At 52.3% G+C, this 17,142-nt stretch overlaps 4 protein-coding genes across 10 annotated transcripts; 2 read left to right on the top strand and 2 right to left on the bottom strand.

Annotated features, from left to right (window-relative positions):
• Window positions 1-86: 86 nt before the first annotated feature.
• FITM1 (fat storage inducing transmembrane protein 1) lies at window positions 87-2,679 on the top strand. The gene is made up of 2 exons (XM_010363787.2): window positions 87-1,659; window positions 2,041-2,679. Exons 1-2 carry the CDS (start codon window positions 1,175-1,177, stop codon window positions 2,651-2,653), a joined length of 1,098 nt encoding a protein of 365 aa, XP_010362089.2. The 5' UTR covers window positions 87-1,174; the 3' UTR covers window positions 2,654-2,679.
• A 3,563-nt stretch (window positions 2,680-6,242) lies between these two features.
• On the top strand, window positions 6,243-9,092 carry PSME1 (proteasome activator subunit 1). Of its 2 annotated transcripts, XM_010363782.2 has the most exons (11): window positions 6,243-6,436; window positions 7,118-7,150; window positions 7,273-7,335; window positions 7,449-7,559; window positions 7,648-7,693; window positions 7,828-7,925; window positions 8,177-8,245; window positions 8,324-8,391; window positions 8,478-8,532; window positions 8,607-8,693; window positions 8,861-9,089. In XM_010363782.2, the coding sequence occupies exons 1-11, from the start codon at window positions 6,398-6,400 to the stop codon at window positions 8,939-8,941; spliced, it is 750 nt and encodes a 249-aa protein (XP_010362084.1). In that variant the 5' UTR covers window positions 6,243-6,397; the 3' UTR covers window positions 8,942-9,089. The 2 variants fall into 2 exon arrangements, with proteins under 2 accessions (XP_010362084.1, XP_010362083.1); XM_010363781.2 differs by having other exon boundaries at window positions 8,607-9,092.
• On the bottom strand, window positions 9,084-11,756 carry EMC9 (ER membrane protein complex subunit 9). 6 transcript variants are annotated; one of them, XM_010363783.2, is made up of 6 exons: window positions 11,568-11,756; window positions 11,237-11,446; window positions 11,019-11,095; window positions 9,670-9,941; window positions 9,485-9,579; window positions 9,084-9,321 (listed from the first exon to the last, which is right to left on the bottom strand). In XM_010363783.2, exons 2-6 carry the CDS (start codon window positions 11,383-11,385, stop codon window positions 9,135-9,137), a joined length of 780 nt encoding a protein of 259 aa, XP_010362085.1. In that variant the 5' UTR covers window positions 11,386-11,446; window positions 11,568-11,756; the 3' UTR covers window positions 9,084-9,134. The 6 variants fall into 6 exon arrangements, with proteins under 6 accessions (XP_010362085.1, XP_010362087.1, XP_010362088.1 ...); XM_010363785.2 differs by having other exon boundaries at window positions 9,670-9,914; window positions 11,568-11,755; XM_010363786.2 differs by having other exon boundaries at window positions 9,670-9,739; window positions 11,568-11,753.
• Window positions 11,757-13,577: 1,821 nt separating this feature from the next.
• PSME2 (proteasome activator subunit 2) lies at window positions 13,578-17,062 on the bottom strand. The gene is made up of 11 exons (XM_010363780.2): window positions 16,748-17,062; window positions 16,421-16,453; window positions 15,923-15,985; window positions 15,592-15,678; window positions 15,456-15,486; window positions 15,271-15,368; window positions 14,613-14,681; window positions 14,405-14,472; window positions 14,188-14,242; window positions 13,798-13,884; window positions 13,578-13,702 (listed from the first exon to the last, which is right to left on the bottom strand). Exons 1-11 carry the CDS (start codon window positions 16,793-16,795, stop codon window positions 13,622-13,624), a joined length of 720 nt encoding a protein of 239 aa, XP_010362082.1. The 5' UTR covers window positions 16,796-17,062; the 3' UTR covers window positions 13,578-13,621.
• Window positions 17,063-17,142: the final 80 nt, after the last annotated feature.

The raw sequence follows: 17,142 nt of genomic DNA, 5'->3' as shown, positions 1-17,142 counted from the left end.
CCCACCACTGCGCCCAGCTAATTTTTTTATGTTTAGTAGAGATGGGGTTTCACTATGTTGGCCAAGCTGGTCTCGAACTCCTGACCTCAGGCGATCTACCTGCCTCAGCTTCCCAAAGTGCTGGGATTATAGGTGTGAGCCACCACGCCCGGCCTAGTTCAAAATTCTTTTGTAGGGTTCATTGAAGGTCACTATTCCAAGGTATGGGCTTTAGGATCTGGAAAGAATCTAATTGATTATCCAATCTGTCTTGACCAATTTATAAAGGAAATTGATTTACTGAGGACTGAAGAGGGTTCATTGGTTTTCCTGAAGTCACACAGTTGGGTCCAGAATTCGGGTGTCCTTGCTTGCTCATTCCTTTCACTACTTCCGCTGTGCTCTGAAATCCCACCACTGGTTTTGAGGAATGAGGAAGAAAGAAAAAGTGATCTCGAAATAGTTACTGACTAACAGGCACTCTCTGTGGGTAGGTGGCTCTCTACCCTGCTGCTGCCGCCTCAGCAGTCAGACTGGGAGGGCAGGCTTGCATGGAGAGCCCTGAAGTCCAGGCTAGTTGGTTGGAGGATGGAACTTAAGGTTTCAACTGACTCCTGTCTGGCAATTGCCCTTTTAGGGTCTCCTCTACCCCTGTCACCTGGGAGTAAACCTAATCTTTAGAGATCTGAGGGTCAACGTAATCAACAGATAAAACCGCCAGTTTACACAGCAGCCCTGGGCCAAACTAGTCCCTTAGAGACCCTCAATCCAGACAGGAACTAGGGCAGAGCCAAGCTGCTGGGGTCATAGAGCGCTGAAGTGGATACCCCTGCTGATCTGCCTCCCAAGGCCTAAGGTGGCCACAGTGCTGTGCACAGCCACCTGTGGCATCCTGCTGTTGGTAGGCTCTTGTGCTCAGAACCCCAGAAAAAGGGCTAGATCATACTGATGATAAGACTGATAGCTTTTTTTAAAAAACGACTTTCAAGGTTTGGTTAGTTTTATCTTCATGACCTCTGATTTCCCTGTGGAGCAAATGGTAAAGTAGGGGTGGGTGGAGAGGGACTTTGGCAGACCCTGGCAGACTGTGGACAAGGACAGCCCTGAACAGCTGGCCCTGAGACATGAACTGGAACATGGTTGGAGCCGAGGACACAGGACTAACAGGAAAGGACACAGACTGCTGTTAGGACACATGCTACCACACACCCGAGGCCAGGACCCTGCTGACGTGGCAGACCTCCACCCTGGCCCCTTACTGCCCCCCGCCCCTCTCCCCCGCCTGCCAGCTGCCAACAGGGCTCTGCGTTGTGTCTGCCACACCTGTCACTGCCTATCCTTGTCCGGGGGGGGCCCCATCAGCCCCTCCTCAGCTGCCCAGCAGAGCAAGCAGCTAGTGGGGAGGGGAGGGAACATGGAGCGGGGGCCGGTGGTGGGGGCAGGGCTGGGGGCCGGGGCCCGAATCCGGGCACTGCTGGGCTGCCTGGTCAAGGTGCTTCTCTGGGTGGCCTCTGCCTTGCTGTACTTTGGAAGCGAACAGGCCGCCCGCCTTCTGGGCAGCCCCTGCTTACGGCGCCTCTACCATGCCTGGCTGGCAGCAGTGGTCATCTTTGGGCCCCTTCTGCAGTTCCATGTCAACCCTCGGACTATCTTCGCCAGCCACGGCAACTTCTTCAACATGTGAGTCCACTCAAGGCTGTGGGAGCTGGGTCCCTGCACTCTGGGATCCTAGCTCCCTTCTCCAGGCTTCTGTTCTCCTGCCAGTCTGAACACTAAAAATAGGCTAGGAGGTTGAGGAGAAGGTCAGGGGAGGGGGAAGGGAACAGAACCCTGGGGTATAGGGGAACTTGGGAACAGGACCAAAGAGGAAATATGTACCCTGGAATGCTCAATGGTCCTCCAAGGAGATGGCAAAGTTTAAATGACTGGGGGCTGTAAAGGGTACGGCAAAGAGAGAACCAGTGGTGATGTGTAGGGTTGGGGAGAGTGTAGTGATGGGAGCACAGACCAGGGTGGGAGATGGCGCTTGGGGTCTCAATATTCTCCCCTCTTTGCCCACAGAAAATTTGTGAATTCAGCCTGGGGCTGGACATGCACCTTCCTAGGGGGCTTTGTGTTGCTGGTGGTGTTCCTGGCTACACGGCGCGTGGCAATAACTGCCAGACACCTGAGCCGACTGGTGGTGGGAGCAGCCGTGTGGCGGGGAGCCGGCCGAGCCTTCCTGCTCATCGAGGACCTGACTGGCTCCTGCTTCGAGCCACTGCCCCAGGGTCTGCTGCTCCACGAGCTGCCTGACCGCCGCAGCTGCCTGGCGGCCGGCCACCAGTGGCGGGGCTACACAGTCTCCTCCCACACCTTCCTGCTCACCTTCTGCTGTCTGCTTATGGCAGAGGAAGCAGCTGTGTTCGCCAAGTACCTGGCCCATGGGCTGCCTGCTGGCGCCCCCCTGCGCCTTGTCTTCCTGCTGAACGTGCTGCTACTGGGCCTCTGGAACTTCTTGCTGCTCTGTACTGTCATCTATTTCCACCAGTACACTCACAAGGTGGTGGGTGCCGCAGTGGGCACCTTCGCCTGGTACCTCACCTATGGCAGCTGGTATCATCAGCCGTGGTCTCCAGGGAGTCCAGGCCATGGGCTCTTCCCCCGTCCCCACTCCAGCCGCAAGCATAACTGAAAGAAATAAAAGCCATCGGGCCTGGCTCTGGCTCCTCTCATCATTTGGTTGGGTCCTTGAAAGGGTAGGAAGAGGGTCTGGTAGTCACTAGGGTTTCCCAGCCATTCCTTGCTCTCATCAACCTTGAATGTCCTTCCTTATGCTTGACCTCCATTCCTCCAGCTGTCCTTTCAGTCTCCTAGTTTTTGCAAACTTCAAGCTATCTGGGGACTGAGATATCCAGGAATGGTGCTTCTAACGCAGGTAATGGTGCCCTCAGGTGTGGGCATCATTCTTGCTGAGTAGTTGCTCCATCTCCAGCCTGTTTGATTGTTTTTCCTGCCTTCTCCACTGAATCTCCACTCTCCCTCTTCAGGGGCCTACCTATCTGGGCACTCCTCTCAGGGACTCTTCCTACCCTGTCTTCCCCATAGGGGGTCTGTATGTGCTCATCTATTTAACAAATGTTTATTGAGCTGAGCATAGTTCTATACCATGTAAATAAGACAAGATTTTTGCTGTTTGGAGGCATATGCGCTAACTGGGGAAGGCAGATAATAGACACACAAATAATAGCAAAACACTTGCACTGCGTTTACTCTGTGCCAGGCACTTTTCTAAGTGTCTGTAAGTTCTTCATAAAAGTTAACACATACGGCCGGGTGCGGTGGCTCACGCCTGTAATCCTAGGACTTTGGGAGGCCGAGGTGGGCAGATCACTTGAGGTCAGGAGTTCAAAACCAGCCTGACCAACATGGTGAAACTCCATCTCTACTAAAAATACAAAAAAAAAAAAAAAAAAAAAAATTAGGCGTGATGGCAGGTCCCTGTAATCCCAGCTACTTGGGAGGCTGAGTCAGGAGAATCGCTTGAACATGGGAGGCGATTCATGCACCACTGCACTCCCTCCTGGGCAACAAGAGCGAAACTCTTGTCTCAAAAAAAAAAAAAAAAGTTAACACATTTGGTCCACACAACAATAAAAGTATGAGGTAGGTTGTACTAATCTTGATTGGAAAAAAAAAAATTGAGATAGTAATGTTCCCATTGTGCAGTTGCAAACACTGAGACACAGAGGTTAAGTGACTTGTTCACAACTAATAAACAGAGGAGCCATGATTACAAAGCTAGGCAATATGAGTATATCATCTATCCTCTAAACCAGGAATTAGCAAACTTTGGCTAATTCCTCAAACTTTGGCTAAACCCTCCTGTGGCCAGTTTCTGTATGACCTGCAAGCTAATAATTAAATATTTTAGGCCGGGCGCGGTGGCTCAAGCCTGTAATCCCAGCACTTTGGGAGGCCGAGACGGGCGGATCACGAGGTCAGGAGATCGAGACCATCCTGGCTAACACGGTGAAACCCTGTCTCTACTAAAAAAAAATACAAAAAAAGCTAGCCAGGCGAGGTGGCTGGCGCCTGTAGTCCCAGCTACTCGGGAGGCTGAGGCAGGAGAATGGCGTAAACCTGGGAGGCGGAGCTTGCCGTGAGCTGAGATCCGGCCACTGCACTCCAGCCTGGGTGACAGAGCGAGACTCCGTCTCAAAAAAAAAAAAAAAAAAAAAAAAAAATATATATATATATATATATATATATATATATATATATATATATTTTTTTTTTTTTTTAAGGCAGGGACCTGACGGTGATAGCAGTGTAATCCCAGCACTTTGGGAGGCTGAGGCAAGAGGATCACTTGAGCCCAGGAGTTTGAGACTAGCCTGGGCAAGATGGTGAGACCCTGTCTCTACAAAAATTTTTTAAAAAGAAAAAGGTAAAACGTTGTTTACATTTTTATTATTATTATTTTGAGACAGAGTCTCACTCTGTTGCCCAGGCTGGAGTGCAGTTTTGGCTCACTGCAACCTCCACTTCCCAGGTTCAAGTGATCTCTTGCCTCAACCTCCCAAGTTGCTGGGATTACAGGCCCCCACCACCACACCTGTCTAGTGTTTGTATTTTTAGTAGGGACAGGGTTTCACCATGTTGGCCAGGCTGGTCTCGAACTCCTGACCTCAAGTGATTCTGCCCACTTTGGCCTCCCAAAGTGCTGGGATTACAGGCATGAGCCACTGTGCCTGGCCGTTTTTACATTTTTTAATGGTTGGAAAAGCAAAAGGAAAAGAATATTTTATTACAGGAAAAAATTCCATGAAATTCAAAGTCCAGTGTCTGTAAAGTTTTACTGATCTCACCATACTAATTCATTTACATATGGCAGCTTTCCTGCTACAATGGCAGAGTTGAGTAGACAGACACTGTAAGGCCCATAAAGCCTACAATTTACTCTCTGGCTCTTTATAGAAAAAGCTGGCCAGACGCAGTGGCTCATGCCTGTAATCCCAGCACTTTGGGAGGCCGAGGCAGGCGGATCACGAGGTCAGCATATCGAGTCCATCCTGGCTAACACGGTGAAACCCCATCTCCACTAAAAATACAAAAATAGCCAAGCGTGGTGGGACGCGCCTGTAGTCCCAGCTACTGCGAAGGCTGAACCAGGAGAATTGCTTGAACCCAGCAGGCGGAGGTTGCAGTAAGCTGAGATCGTGCCACTGCACTCCACCCTGGGCGACAGAGTGAGACTCTGTCCCCCAACACACACACACACACACACACACACACACACACACACACACACACACACGCAGTTTGCCAAAACCTGGTTTAAATCAGTGAATTATCCTGGAAAAAAAAAAAAAAAAACCGGGCTAATATCAGAGATAAATGCTATGAATGTACTAAAACAGGCTGATTTGTAATGCATTTGGAGGGAGGTTCCTTATAGAGGATGATGAAAATAGTTGTCTCTGAAGAGGTGACATCTAAACTGAGAACCGAATGACAACACCCAGGGTAAGGGTGTTTTAGACAAAGGGATTATTAGCAAGGGCAAAGGCCCTGAGGCAGGAATGAACATGACACATTTGGGAAACAAATAGCCCGAATATTTGCAAGTGTAATGAATGAAGGGGCAAGCAGTAGAAAGTGAATTTAAAGGGGAGACAGGTGCAACAGCCTTTTGGATTTCATTCTAAGGTCAACAGGCAGCTGAGAAAGGGTTTTAAGCCAGACAGAGGCATGAACCCGCTGCTCCGTGAGAGTGGGTTGTAGAATGGCATATGCCGCGGTGGTCCAGGAGAGAGCTGGTCCGGGCTTGGATTAGGGATGCTGTCGGCTCTGGTGCCGTGTTGCTACAGGTGCGGAGGATGTCGGCAGAGCCAGAGGCCCACGCTAGCAAGGCTAGGAAAGAGAGGCCAGGTCTTATTCCATCTCTGGGGAAAGACAGAAGAGCCCTAAATAAGGCTTATCTGTCCCAGGCGGAGCAGGGGAAGAAGAGAGCAGGTGGGGAGCCAGTTGGGAGGCGGGAGGTGGAGGGCGGGGCGCGGAGAGACTGGCTTAGACTAGGCGATGGGAGGACCCGGCGTCCTCAGATGGCGGGCGGCGGGTGGCGGGAGGCGGGAGGCGGGAGGCGGGAGGCGGGAGGCGGGGACGAGAGGAGGGCGGGGAGGCGGGGACCCAGTCGGCGGGGGTGGGAAGGCTGGAAACTGGCCCTCGCTAGGCAGGCTGTGCGCGCTAGGGGGAGCCGCACCCGCCGCCCTCCTCTGCGGCACTGCCCCTCTCCCTGGCAGGGCTGACCCCGCCTCCTCCAGCCCTCCCCGCCCCACTACCCAGGAAGGCCGTGAGTGGTGCGAGCGCCGCTTTCGCTTTCCCTTCGCGGTGCCCACTCCGCTCCTCGTGCGGCGCTAGGCCCCCCGTCCCGGTCATGGCCACGCTCAGGGTCCAGCCCGAGGCCCAAGCCAAGGTGAGCGCCGCGGGGTCTAGAAAGGGCCCACTGGGGAGGCGTGGCTCGAGCGGCCTGGGGCATCCCCGACCCGCCCCCCAGACTCCCACACAAGTGAGGGGCAGTCCGCCGAGCTGGCGCTCCCGGAGCACCTGCGCCCCGGGAGGGCGGTGACTGCTGCCTGCGAGAACAGGCGAGGCGGCCGTGGTTCTGTGGGGTGAGGTGAAGCGGAGGGCTGGCGTGGAGGGGAACTCCGCTGGCCTGGAGCCGGGGCCACACACAGACTGGATGCGGGACTGCCCCAGCTACCTCCTGGCCTTTCCCTCAGGGAGGGTCCCGGGGCCCACCCCGTCCTGTCCTGCTCGCAGAGGGCTCTCAGCATCCCTCCTCACACCTGCCAGGCGACCCCAGGGATCTGTTCTCACGTGAACCACTGGCCCTTCACCGCCGGGAATGTTCTCATTCCCCATATCCAGCCCTAGGGATACCCATTTCACTCTCCGTAGATCCAGGTCTGCAGAGTTCCACTCCTCCACCACCCCAGTCCACCCTACAGGCATCCATCTCGCTTTCTTCAGGTCTGGCCTTAGAGGGATCCCCTCCACCCTTCCCCAGGTCAGGCCCTACATAACCCTAAGGGAACTGTCCTCAAATGAACTGGCCTTAAAGCCAAGTTTCTGAAGGGATGCATGTACCCCACAGGTGGATGTGTTTCGTGAAGACCTCTGTACCAAGGTAAGACATGCCCCATCAGTGGCCCCACCCCTGCCCAACTCCTACTGCTCAACCCTGCCTCACCACCTAGGATGGGCATTTGATGCTGACTCCCATCCTCCTCCATCCCACCTCACACACAGACAGAGAACCTGCTCGGGAGCTATTTCCCCAAGAAGATTTCTGAGCTGGATGCATTTTTAAAGGTACCGTGGCTGGGCAGGGAGCTAGGGAGTGAAGGCCAAGAGAAGGGTCGGGGTTGTGAGAGTGAGGTGAGAGGAACCCCCTCACCTCCAGCCCTCCTCTCACCCTACACCAGGAGCCAGCTCTCAATGAAGCCAACTTGAGCAATCTGAAGGCCCCGTTGGACATCCCAGTGCCTGATCCAGTCAAGGAGAAAGAGAAAGAGGAACGGAAGAAACAGCAGGAGGCAAGCTGGGAAGACCTGGGAGAAGGGATCCAACCATGGGGGTAATCAACCTTAGTCCTGACTCTCATGAGCCCCTCTCTTTCTGCAGAAGGAAGACAAGGGTGAAAAGAAGAAGGGGGAGGATGAAGACAAAGGTACTTGAAACTACAATTGTGGGAAGAGACTTGAGTCCCACCCACAGGAGCTCCTCCTAAGGATTTCTTTCCACTCTCCCCTTCAACTCTCACACAGGCTCAATCATGTGACTGACCCATTGCTCACTCTCTAGGTCCTCCCTGTGGCCCAGTGAACTGCAATGAAAAGATCTTGGTCCTTCTGCAGCGCTTGAAGCCTGAGATCAAGGATGTCATTGAGCAGCTCAACCTGGTAGGCCCTCCCCCTTCAACTCTCAGGCTTTAAGTCAAACCATTGTCCTCTTAGTCCCTGCCATTTAGGGCTTGGCACATGCCAGGTTTTAGCAAGAGAGGGCACAGCAAGTGAAACCAGAAGTCCAGGCTCTGAGGCTCAGGAGAGACCTGGCATGCCTCCACCCAGTGTGGGGAGGGAAGCAAGTGAGAATATGAAACTGGGAATTGGGTAGAGGGCTGATGTGGCATTATGCCATTCCCTCTTCCCAGGTCACCACCTGGTTGCAGCTGCAGATACCTCGGATTGAGGATGGTAACAATTTTGGAGTGGCTGTCCAGGTGAGAGCGCTGCCCCACTTCCCTGCTCTTTCCTAGTCTGTGCTTCTTTCCACTTTCCCCCTTGCTTTTTTTCCCTAGGAGAAGGTGTTTGAGCTGATGACCAGCCTCCACACCAAGCTAGAAGGCTTCCACACTCAAATCTCTAAGTGAGTGACCACCCATGTACACACTGTCTGTTTTGGGACAGAGACCTCCTTCTTCTTCTACTCCATACACACTTCTTCTTCCACAGGTATTTCTCTGAGCGTGGTGATGCAGTAACTAAAGCAGCCAAGCAGCCCCATGTGGTAGGTGAGGCTCAGGTCAGGGTGCATGAGGGAAGGACTCATGTAAGGTCAGGCCTGACCCGAGCTTCCCACAGGGTGATTATCGGCAGCTGGTGCACGAGCTGGATGAGGCAGAATACCGGGACATCCGGCTGATGGTCATGGAGATCCGCAATGCTTATGTGAGGAGGCGAGGGCAGGGGTGGGCAGAGGCAGCTTTCCCAGGCCACGCACTCCCTGACCCTGCAGGCTGGGGGTTAAGGGTGACAAAGCTCAGCTTCTCCACAAGGCTAGAAATGGGGCACAGAGCCACTGGAGGCCTCTGACTGACCTCCACTCCTCCCTGTAGGCTGTGTTATATGACATCATCCTGAAGAACTTCGAGAAGCTCAAGAAGCCCAGGGGAGAAACAAAGGGAATGATCTATTGAGAGCCCTCTCTCCCATTCTGGGATGGGTACAGCAGAGACCTTCCTGCTTTTTACTGGGGACTCCAGATTTTCCCCAAACTTGCTTCTGTTGAGATTTTTCCCTCACCTTGCCTCCCAGGCACAATAAATATAGTTATACCACTGCCCATCAGCCCAAGTCTCTTTATTGGATGTGGACCCTGCCGGCCCTGGCTCAGGCATTTCCATTTCCATTAGTGGGACAAACCCACTGCGTGATTTGAGTGTTGAGCCGCTGGTTGGTCCAGTCCTGCCGGATGTCGTCAAGGTGGCAGTCAAAGTCCACAAGGTGCTGGTGGGCCCGATCTTCCAGTAGAGCTCCCACCATCTGCCGTGACTCTTCCCAGTCCCTCCACATCACTCTGAAATAGCAACCCCCATGGAGGTCAAACAGCAAGTAGTGGGGCCAGACACAGACTTGACAGAGATTGGGTCTAGAGAGAGACCCTTGGGGCAGGGCCGAGGACAGAGGAGACCCAGGAATCTTGGGCTTCTGAGAAGAGAGAGAGGGAGTGGGGTACTCACAAGTTCTTATCCTTAGGGACCCAGCGGAGACCTTGGTTCTCCAGGACGATGACCGGGGGCACACGAGGCTGAGGCACCAGTTTCTGATTATCCAACTGAGTGGACAAAGAAGGGCAAGTGAGAGTTTCAAGGGTCCCCCAACCCTACTTTCTTTTCACCTCCCCACCCAGAAACCCAAGTCTCACCATAATAAGTACTGCATCAGGGAAGAATTCTGCAATTCGCCCAGCAATTTTCAAGGCCAGGGGCCCAGGGCTGTGTAGAGGGAAGATCAGAGGAGTGAGGAGCCAACTGTGGACAAAACCCATCCGTTTGAGCTGGGCCTCCCAGGTCTCATAGATGTGGGCGCAGCTGTGGCCTTTCCCTGTAGGTGGCCTGCGGGGATCGGGCCTGCTGGATGCTTGATGTACGACTGCTTGATGCTTGAGTGCTGTGGGAAACAGGTGCTCAGATACTGCTGGTGAGAGTGGAAACCAAAGGTGGTCTTTTTGGAAGGTAATTTGGCATAACCATCCAAATTGAAACTGTATACATACTACATACTATACATATGCTAACCCAGAAATTCTACTTATAAAGAATTTATGGTAATAATAGGACAGTGTCTGTAATAAAACATTGGAAACAACCTCAATGTTTGAAGCATTAAATAAATTATAGTACATCCATATTCAGACTATAAGCTGTTAGGGAAAGGTAGATCTTGTTGTGGAAATGGGATGGTGTCAAGTATTTATTAAGTGAGGGAGAAACGCAAATTACAAAACAGTCTCTCTAATCTGCTTCATGTATATGATTTATATATATATATAATTGTCTTTTCCTATATATATAAGGAAACTGCCTTATTTTTGAAGTTGCTGGTTGGGATTTCTCTGTTCTTTCAGCACCTGGGGGACACCTCAGTTAAAGCAAGATCAGTCTGTTGGCCAGGAGTGGTGGCTCATGCCTGTAATCCCAGCACTTTGGGAGGCTGAAGCTCGTGGATCACCTGAGGTCAGGTTCTAGACCAGCCTGGCCAACATGGCGAAACCCCCTCTCTACTAAAAACAAAGAAATAAAAATAATAATTTAAAAAAAGCCAGGCATGGTGGCTCTCATCTGTGATCCCAGCTACTCGAGAGGCTGAGGCAGAAGAATCCTGAGTCCAGGAGGTGGAGGTTGCAGTGAGCCGAGATTGCGCCACTGCACTCCAGCCTGGGCGACAGAGCGAGACTCCGTCTCAAAAAAAAAAAAAAAAAAAAAAAAAAAAAAATTCAGTCTGTTGATACACAGTTGTCCTCCCCGCCCCAACAGCACTCCAGGGCAGGGCTCTGTCCTATTCATCTTTATATTTCCTCACTCCAGTACCCAGCATAGTGCCTGGTGTAAAAACCCTGCTCCTAAGCGTTTGATGAAGGAAAGATAGAAGGAATGACCTTGGTTCATCTTGTGCGCCTCCCTCCACCCACCGCCCCATGCATCCTCGCCCTCTATTCCTCCAACCCGCAACCCCCCATAATCCTTTCCTTCTTCCTCTGGCTACGCCACTCACCTCTGGTCGTCCACAGCTGCATTGGCATGGTAGTAACCAGCCACCACCAGACCGGCCTGTGCTCCCCACACATCCACCTGTCGTGGGAAAGGGGCCATCAGTAATTAAATTGTGCCGCTGGCTTTGTGGATGCGCACTGCTGCCAAGGGACCGGGGATTAACTTGGGCTGGGGTGCTGGGTGGGTTCGTGGTGGGGGATGGGCATCCAACGGAGGCACCTGGTTGAGGGCGACCTCCAACATGACGGACAGGGCCAGGTGGCTGTGGAAGAGGGGCACACAGTCGGTGAGGCACAGGCATTCTCCGGACCGCGGCGCTGGCGCCAGAAACAGCCCGTTGACTGCGGCATGTGGGTACCGGGCAGCATGCAGGCACATCTTCACGTAGGCCAGGGCCGAGATCTCCACCTCCCCCATGGCGAGCGGGGCCTGGCCGGGAAGCAGCAAGCCGGATTAGTGACGAATTAGGCGAGCCAGTGCCTAGCTCGCGTCCGTGAAGCTCCCTCCAGCGCTTCAGCACCCTCTTTGACCCTTCCCGGTGCCCTCTCACTTCGGTTCGGCGACAACGCTAACTCGACTCGCAGGTAGCCCGCCGGCTCCCGGTGCCCGGGGTCTGGGAGTCCGCCCGCGGCCCAGCCAAGGAGGAGGTCCCGACTGCATCCGAGCCCCGCCTTCCCGAGCCCCTAGCGGGCGGCTGCGACTCAGCGCCTGCCTGGGAGACAGGGCAAGCTGCAGTTCCCTGTAAAACTGGCACCTGGGGTCCCGCCCACGTGGTGCTCCTTGATAGGGCTAAAGGCTTTCAAATTGTCCAGTCAGCGGCCGCGCCCCAAGCTTGCCCCGCCTTTGTCTCCAGCTGACTGGAAAGAACCCACCATTGTGAAGCAAAGAAAATTGCCCGCACTCTTATTGGCTAGGTTCCCCGACTTCCGCTCTCGTTGCTGGTTGGCTTTGCCGGTTAACCTGTGTTGCCCACCACCACCTGCTCCGCCGAGCCCCGGGGATGGAGCGCTAGCCCGTAGCCGGGTGTTCCGAAGGGCTGCGGGCAAAGCAGACCGCCTTGCGCCTATTATAGGACGAGTGGATCTGTACTCTAGATCGGCTCTGTCACTAATGATCCGTGTTACCTTCGCGACTGCAGGTTTTCTTGCCCTTGGTTTATCTTTTGCCCATGTTCCTTTAAGGTTTTAATGAGATATGTATGGGGGCAGGCTTCCACCCTGTCCAGTGCTTCGCAGCACGTTCTTATCTCATATTTTATGACAGGATAAGGCCCTGAATTAAAGAACAATCCCATGGAGTTTATAGCAAGATCACAGCAAAGGAAGCCTTGTCTTCAGCCCAGGGCTGAATCTTGAAAAGCAGAGAGAAAGACAGTGATTTGCTGAAGGGGCTGTAGGGGAGGACAGGAAGAAAAACTTAACAGATTAATCATTCCCATAATGTCCTGCGGTGTATTTCCTTCACCACAATGCCCTTGGAAACATTATTTTTTTCCCTCCCAGCCCTTAAGAAGAAGTCCAGGCCAGGAGCAGTGGTTCACGCCTTGCAATGCCAGCACTTTGTGAGGCCGAGGTGGGTGGATCACCTGAGGTCAAGAGTTCGAGACCAGCCTGGCCAACATGGCGAAACCCCGTCTCTACTAAAAATACAAAAACTTAGTCAGGTGTGGTGGCACACGCCTGTACTTCCAGCTACTCGAGAGGCTGAGGCAGGAGAATTGCTTGAACCCGGGAGACAGAGGTTGCAGTAAGCCAAGATCATGCCATTGTACTCCAACTTGGGCGACAGAGCAAGACTCCATCTCAAAAAAAAAAAAAAAAAAAAGTCCAATCATTCATCCGTAGTTCTCCATAGTTCTCCCAGTGAAACCTCATTCTCCTTCTAGGCTTTTCCTAAACTGATAAGGATTCTTTCTTTCTTCATTCCTGATGTTGGCCACAGAACTTTCCCCTTGTCTATACAAAGCCTGATTATTCCCATAAGGGCTCTGTGCAAATGCCATCTCTTCCACTAATTCCTGAGACCTCTGGATGAAAATAATACTGTTACATTCCAAAATACAGGTTATCTGCATGGTTGTCATGGCATGTAACAATCCCCACCCTGTTCCTTTGGAGGACCTCTTAAGATTACAGTGGGCTGGCTGGGCACAGTGGCTCACGCCTGTAATTCCAGCACTTTGGGAGGCTGAGACGGCGGATCACGAGGTCAGGAGATCGAGATCATCCTGGCTAATACGGTGAAACCCCATCTCTACTAAAAATACAAAAAACTAGCCGGGCGTGGTGGCGGGCGCCTGTAATTCCAGCTACTCGGGAGGCTTAGGCAGGAGAATGGCGTGAACCCAGGAGGCAGAGCTTGCAGTGAGCCAAGATCGTGCCACTGCACTCCAGCCTGGGCGACAAAGCGAGACTCCATCTCAAAAAAAAAAAAAAAAAAAGATTACAGTGGGCATCTAAGTCATGACACCCACCCCTTCCCACAACATTCATCTTCAGTCTGGACACGGGTGCCACCTCAATAAATGCTTTTTGAATGAATGACACACGCAGGAAGGGAATCCATACAACATATAGATCATTTATTTTCCTTCTAGTCCTGGGTTCAGTACATAGATGGCTTCTCTTCACCCTTTGGGTTGACAATTTTCTCCAGGTTGCTGCTGATGATATGATAAAGCTCGGCCTGGGAGAAGGCCAGAGTGCAAGAGTCAGGTTCTTAGCCAATCCCCTGCCCGCCCCCACTCATCCACCTCCCCTAAGGCCTTACTCCAGACTCACATAGAAGGCCCTCAGGTCCAGCACCATGGCCCTCAGCTCCCCATAGGCTGCCTCATCTCGCTCATGCACCAAGGCCCGGTAATCCATCTGCAGTGTGGGAGGCAAAGCTGTGTCAGTCCCATGGGAGGCTGAGACATGAGTCTGGTTTCCTTTTATAGGAAACAAGTTAACTTGAGAATGAACCCCTTCTTAGCACCAAGAAATAGGATCCCAAGGGACTGAGCAGAGAAAAGGGTCAAAGTTGTTGAAGCCCTAATCGGTTTTTCTAGGTAATGCTTTTAGCTAAATATTCTACACATTGGGAAAGTCACAAACAAGACAAGGAGGACCTCTTCCTCCACACCTCCTCGTCCCACCCCCAGCTAAAAGGCTGGTGGACTATCCACTCACTACATGAGTCTCCTTGGAGGCCTTGGCCACAGCATCCCCACGTTCTGAGAAGTACCTGCCAGAAGCAAGGGAACACCACAGGAATGAGTGTTCAGGGAGATGTACTCCATCAGACTCTTCCCAAAGTCTCCCATCATCCTGATGGGGCTGCTTAGCTTTGGGGGTCCCAAAGAAATGCTGCTACTGCCCCCAATGCTGGTCTTCCAGCTGCCCTCACTTGGAAATGGTTGTCTGGAAAGCTTCCACTTTGGTCTTGACGGCATTCACCCTCTCCAGCACCTTCTCCTGTGGTGACACGGGAGGCAAAGACAACACTTCATGTCCTCCCCATTTCATACACTATCTTCCTCCTCCTCTTGGTTCATGTCTAGCTCACCCTCCGAGGCTCTCCCCACTCTAAGTGTCTTCAGTTACCCTTTTCTTACCTGGATTGCTACCCCAAAATCATTTCCATCTTCAATCTTGGGTATCAGGTGCTGGATCCATGTAATCACCTGTGTTAAGAGGTATCATGTAAGAATCATTCAACAAACATACTGAGTTTTTCCTATTACTGTCACTTCCTAAAAGAATAGTTATATTTAATTGGGTACTTATTACATACCAGACGCTGTGTCATGTATTTATTTCATTTAATCATGACAGCAACCGTCAGAGACACATATTTATTGTATCCATTTAACAGATGAAAAAACTGAGTCACAGAATGTCTAAGTGACTTACTTAAGGTTACCAGCTAGGTAACTGATAGAATCATGATTTGAACCTAAGCAGTCTCTCTCTAGGGTCCAATCTTTTAAAACAAGTCACTCACTATATCATACCACCTCTACTATGAACCCGATACAGCAGTAGGTTCTGAGGTTACAGAGTGGATACTGCATAGTCTCTAATTTTGGAGGTACCGTTGTGATAAGAGGTCTAACAGAATGAGGAGAACAAAGGAGATCTAAGCCCAAGGCACAGAAGGAATTTTTCTTTTTCAGGACTAGGTCTCTGTATGAAGAACTTGTATCTATGGAGGAGTCCAGGGCCTCACTTTGTGTGTCTTCTCTTTCCACCTCCCCCATTTCCCAGGCTTACCAGAATGCATTTCTCTTTGAGAGTCCAGACTTCTGGCTTAACCAGGGCAAGCAGGGACAGGACTTTCTCATTCCCAGGGAGAAATCCACACTTAGGGACTGTGAGAAAGAAGGGATTCAGGCCCTTTCTCATCCAGCAGCCAATGTGCCATCTCCCCTTCCCTAGTCACCTCTTATCTCTCTTACCTTCTTTCTTCTCCTGCTTATCTGTTTCCATCTAAGACAAAAAAGGGGGAAAGTAGCTTTGGAAAAGTCACAGAGGTTGAAGGGCTATCATCTCCATTGGGTTTATAGTCCAAGTCCTGCACCTTGAATGCCTCACCTCATCATCCTTGGGTGGAGGGTCTGGGATGGGGATGTCCAGTGGGGCCCGGAGGGAAGTCAGGTCAGCCACATTGAGGGAGTCCTCCTGCACAGAGCTCACTGTCAGGGGCTGCCCAGTCTCTTCCCTTCATCCTAGGTCACAGCCTTCCCTCCATACATCCCACTTGCCCTCTGCCTCCCAACCTAGGCTCATGCCTCACGCCATCCTAATATTCCCAATCCACTACTTGAAACTATTCTCTGCATGCTGAATCCAGTTGTTAGCTAGAGAGGGTGGGCAAAGGGGAGAGAGGACATGGGAAGGGGCAGGAGGGGCCCACACTACTCACTTGCAAGAGCTGATTCAGGTATATGATTTTCTGTGGCAAGAATCTGTAGAGGAATTCCTCAGCCTGTGGGTTACATTGCAAGGGAGGGGAATCACAGAATATGCTCAGTGAGATATCTGACAAATGGAACTGGAAGGGCCTTTGGAAATCACTGGGTCCAAGACTTGCAAATGAGGAAACTGAAGACCTGAAAATGAAAGGACTTGCCCAAGCTGGTAAGTGGCAGAACTAAGGTTAGGACTGTGATATTCCTGCTTTGGGAGCCATGGATTTTTTCCTCTACACCAAAAGAGAGGAGAAGTACCAGAAGTGGGGAGAGTCATAAGAAAGGTCAGATTAAAGGTAGCTATCAATAATTCCGGGGTTACTTTGGGTGAAGGCTTGGTAAGGGAAGTAGGGTTAAGTCTAGGGTGACTTGGGGGGGTCATTAGGAGAGGTTGTTATCCTCAAGTATTGGTCTGAGATTCTGGGTCAAATCGCTCAAATCCAGAGACTTACCTCCTGGAAAAGATTCTGCCTGAAGACCTCCACCTACACAGAGAGCAGTACCCGGATGTTGGTTAAGGGTCTGGGTTGTCAAAGGCTTCCACTCACAACAGGGTGCCCTCCAACTGTGGCTCAGGCCTTTCTCACCACAAGCCAGTTTCCCCTAGAAGCTCCTGCTCACTGCAGTCGGAGGGCAGGAATCTGGGAATCCCCGAGAAGTGAAGGCACTAGCGAGATTGGGGGAGTTATCTGGCACTGCTTTGGTCCCCTGAACCACCCAGCTTGGCCTCCCCCCAAGAGGGCTCTATGACCCCTTCCTGGCCTCCGATTCACCATTACCTGTTTGCGGGCTTCCCCGCTCAGGCGCACCCCACACGGCTTGGCCATGCTGCTTCAGTAGCTAGATCTCTGGTCTCCCGGCTAGTCGCCCGGGCTTTCGCTTTCACTCCCCAGGTCCAGGCCCGCCCCCCTCAACCCCGCCCCCTTTCTTCTTTCCGCCCCCCTCCTCCCCCTGGCAGGCCGCTAGCAGTAGGTAGCCCCTCAGCCATTCCCAGCCAGTTGCCACTAGGAGAGGCGGTGCTGGCTGGGTCACAAGCCCAGGGGCTGCCCGAGGGAGGGGCTGGGGTGAGTGGGACAGCGGAGACTGGAGCGGGGGCTGTCCCTTGGAGAGGGGCGGGGCTTATAGCTAGGGCCAACGGGAAGTCCAGGGTCGGGGTAAGAGAGATAGGAGTATG

The sequence above is a fragment of the Rhinopithecus roxellana genome, chromosome 5 (assembly GCF_007565055.1).
Source record: "Rhinopithecus roxellana isolate Shanxi Qingling chromosome 5, ASM756505v1, whole genome shotgun sequence".
NCBI lineage: Eukaryota > Metazoa > Chordata > Mammalia > Primates > Cercopithecidae > Rhinopithecus > Rhinopithecus roxellana.
Note: the sequence above shows the minus strand (reverse complement) of the source record. Positions and strands in the feature narration are given on the sequence as shown.

Excerpts from the sequence above, each read along its gene's own strand:
- EMC9 (XM_010363783.2), bottom strand. The coding sequence starts at position 11,385 with ATGCTGCCCGGTACCCACATGCCGCAGTCAACGGGCTGTTTCTGGCGC. Across the intron at positions 9,942-11,018 it reads GCAGCTGTGGACGACCAGAG|CAGTATCTGAGCACCTGTTT; the intron begins GTGAGTGGCGTA and ends CACTCTCACCAG. Across the intron at positions 9,580-9,669 it reads CTGATGCAGTACTTATTATG|TTGGATAATCAGAAACTGGT; the intron begins GTGAGACTTGGG and ends TTGTCCACTCAG.
- PSME2 (XM_010363780.2), bottom strand. The coding sequence starts at position 16,795 with ATGGCCAAGCCGTGTGGGGTGCGCCTGAGCGGGGAAGCCCGCAAACAG. Across the intron at positions 15,986-16,420 it reads GGCAGAATCTTTTCCAGGAG|GCTGAGGAATTCCTCTACAG; the intron begins GTAAGTCTCTGG and ends TGTAACCCACAG. Across the intron at positions 13,703-13,797 it reads TGGACCTGAGGGCCTTCTAT|GCCGAGCTTTATCATATCAT; the intron begins GTGAGTCTGGAG and ends GCCTTCTCCCAG.
- FITM1 (XM_010363787.2), top strand. The coding sequence starts at position 1,175 with ATGCTACCACACACCCGAGGCCAGGACCCTGCTGACGTGGCAGACCTC. Across the intron at positions 1,660-2,040 it reads CACGGCAACTTCTTCAACAT|AAAATTTGTGAATTCAGCCT; the intron begins GTGAGTCCACTC and ends CTTTGCCCACAG.
- PSME1 (XM_010363781.2), top strand. The coding sequence starts at position 6,398 with ATGGCCACGCTCAGGGTCCAGCCCGAGGCCCAAGCCAAG. Across the intron at positions 6,437-7,117 it reads AGCCCGAGGCCCAAGCCAAG|GTGGATGTGTTTCGTGAAGA; the intron begins GTGAGCGCCGCG and ends TGTACCCCACAG. Across the intron at positions 8,392-8,477 it reads TTCCACACTCAAATCTCTAA|GTATTTCTCTGAGCGTGGTG; the intron begins GTGAGTGACCAC and ends CTTCTTCCACAG.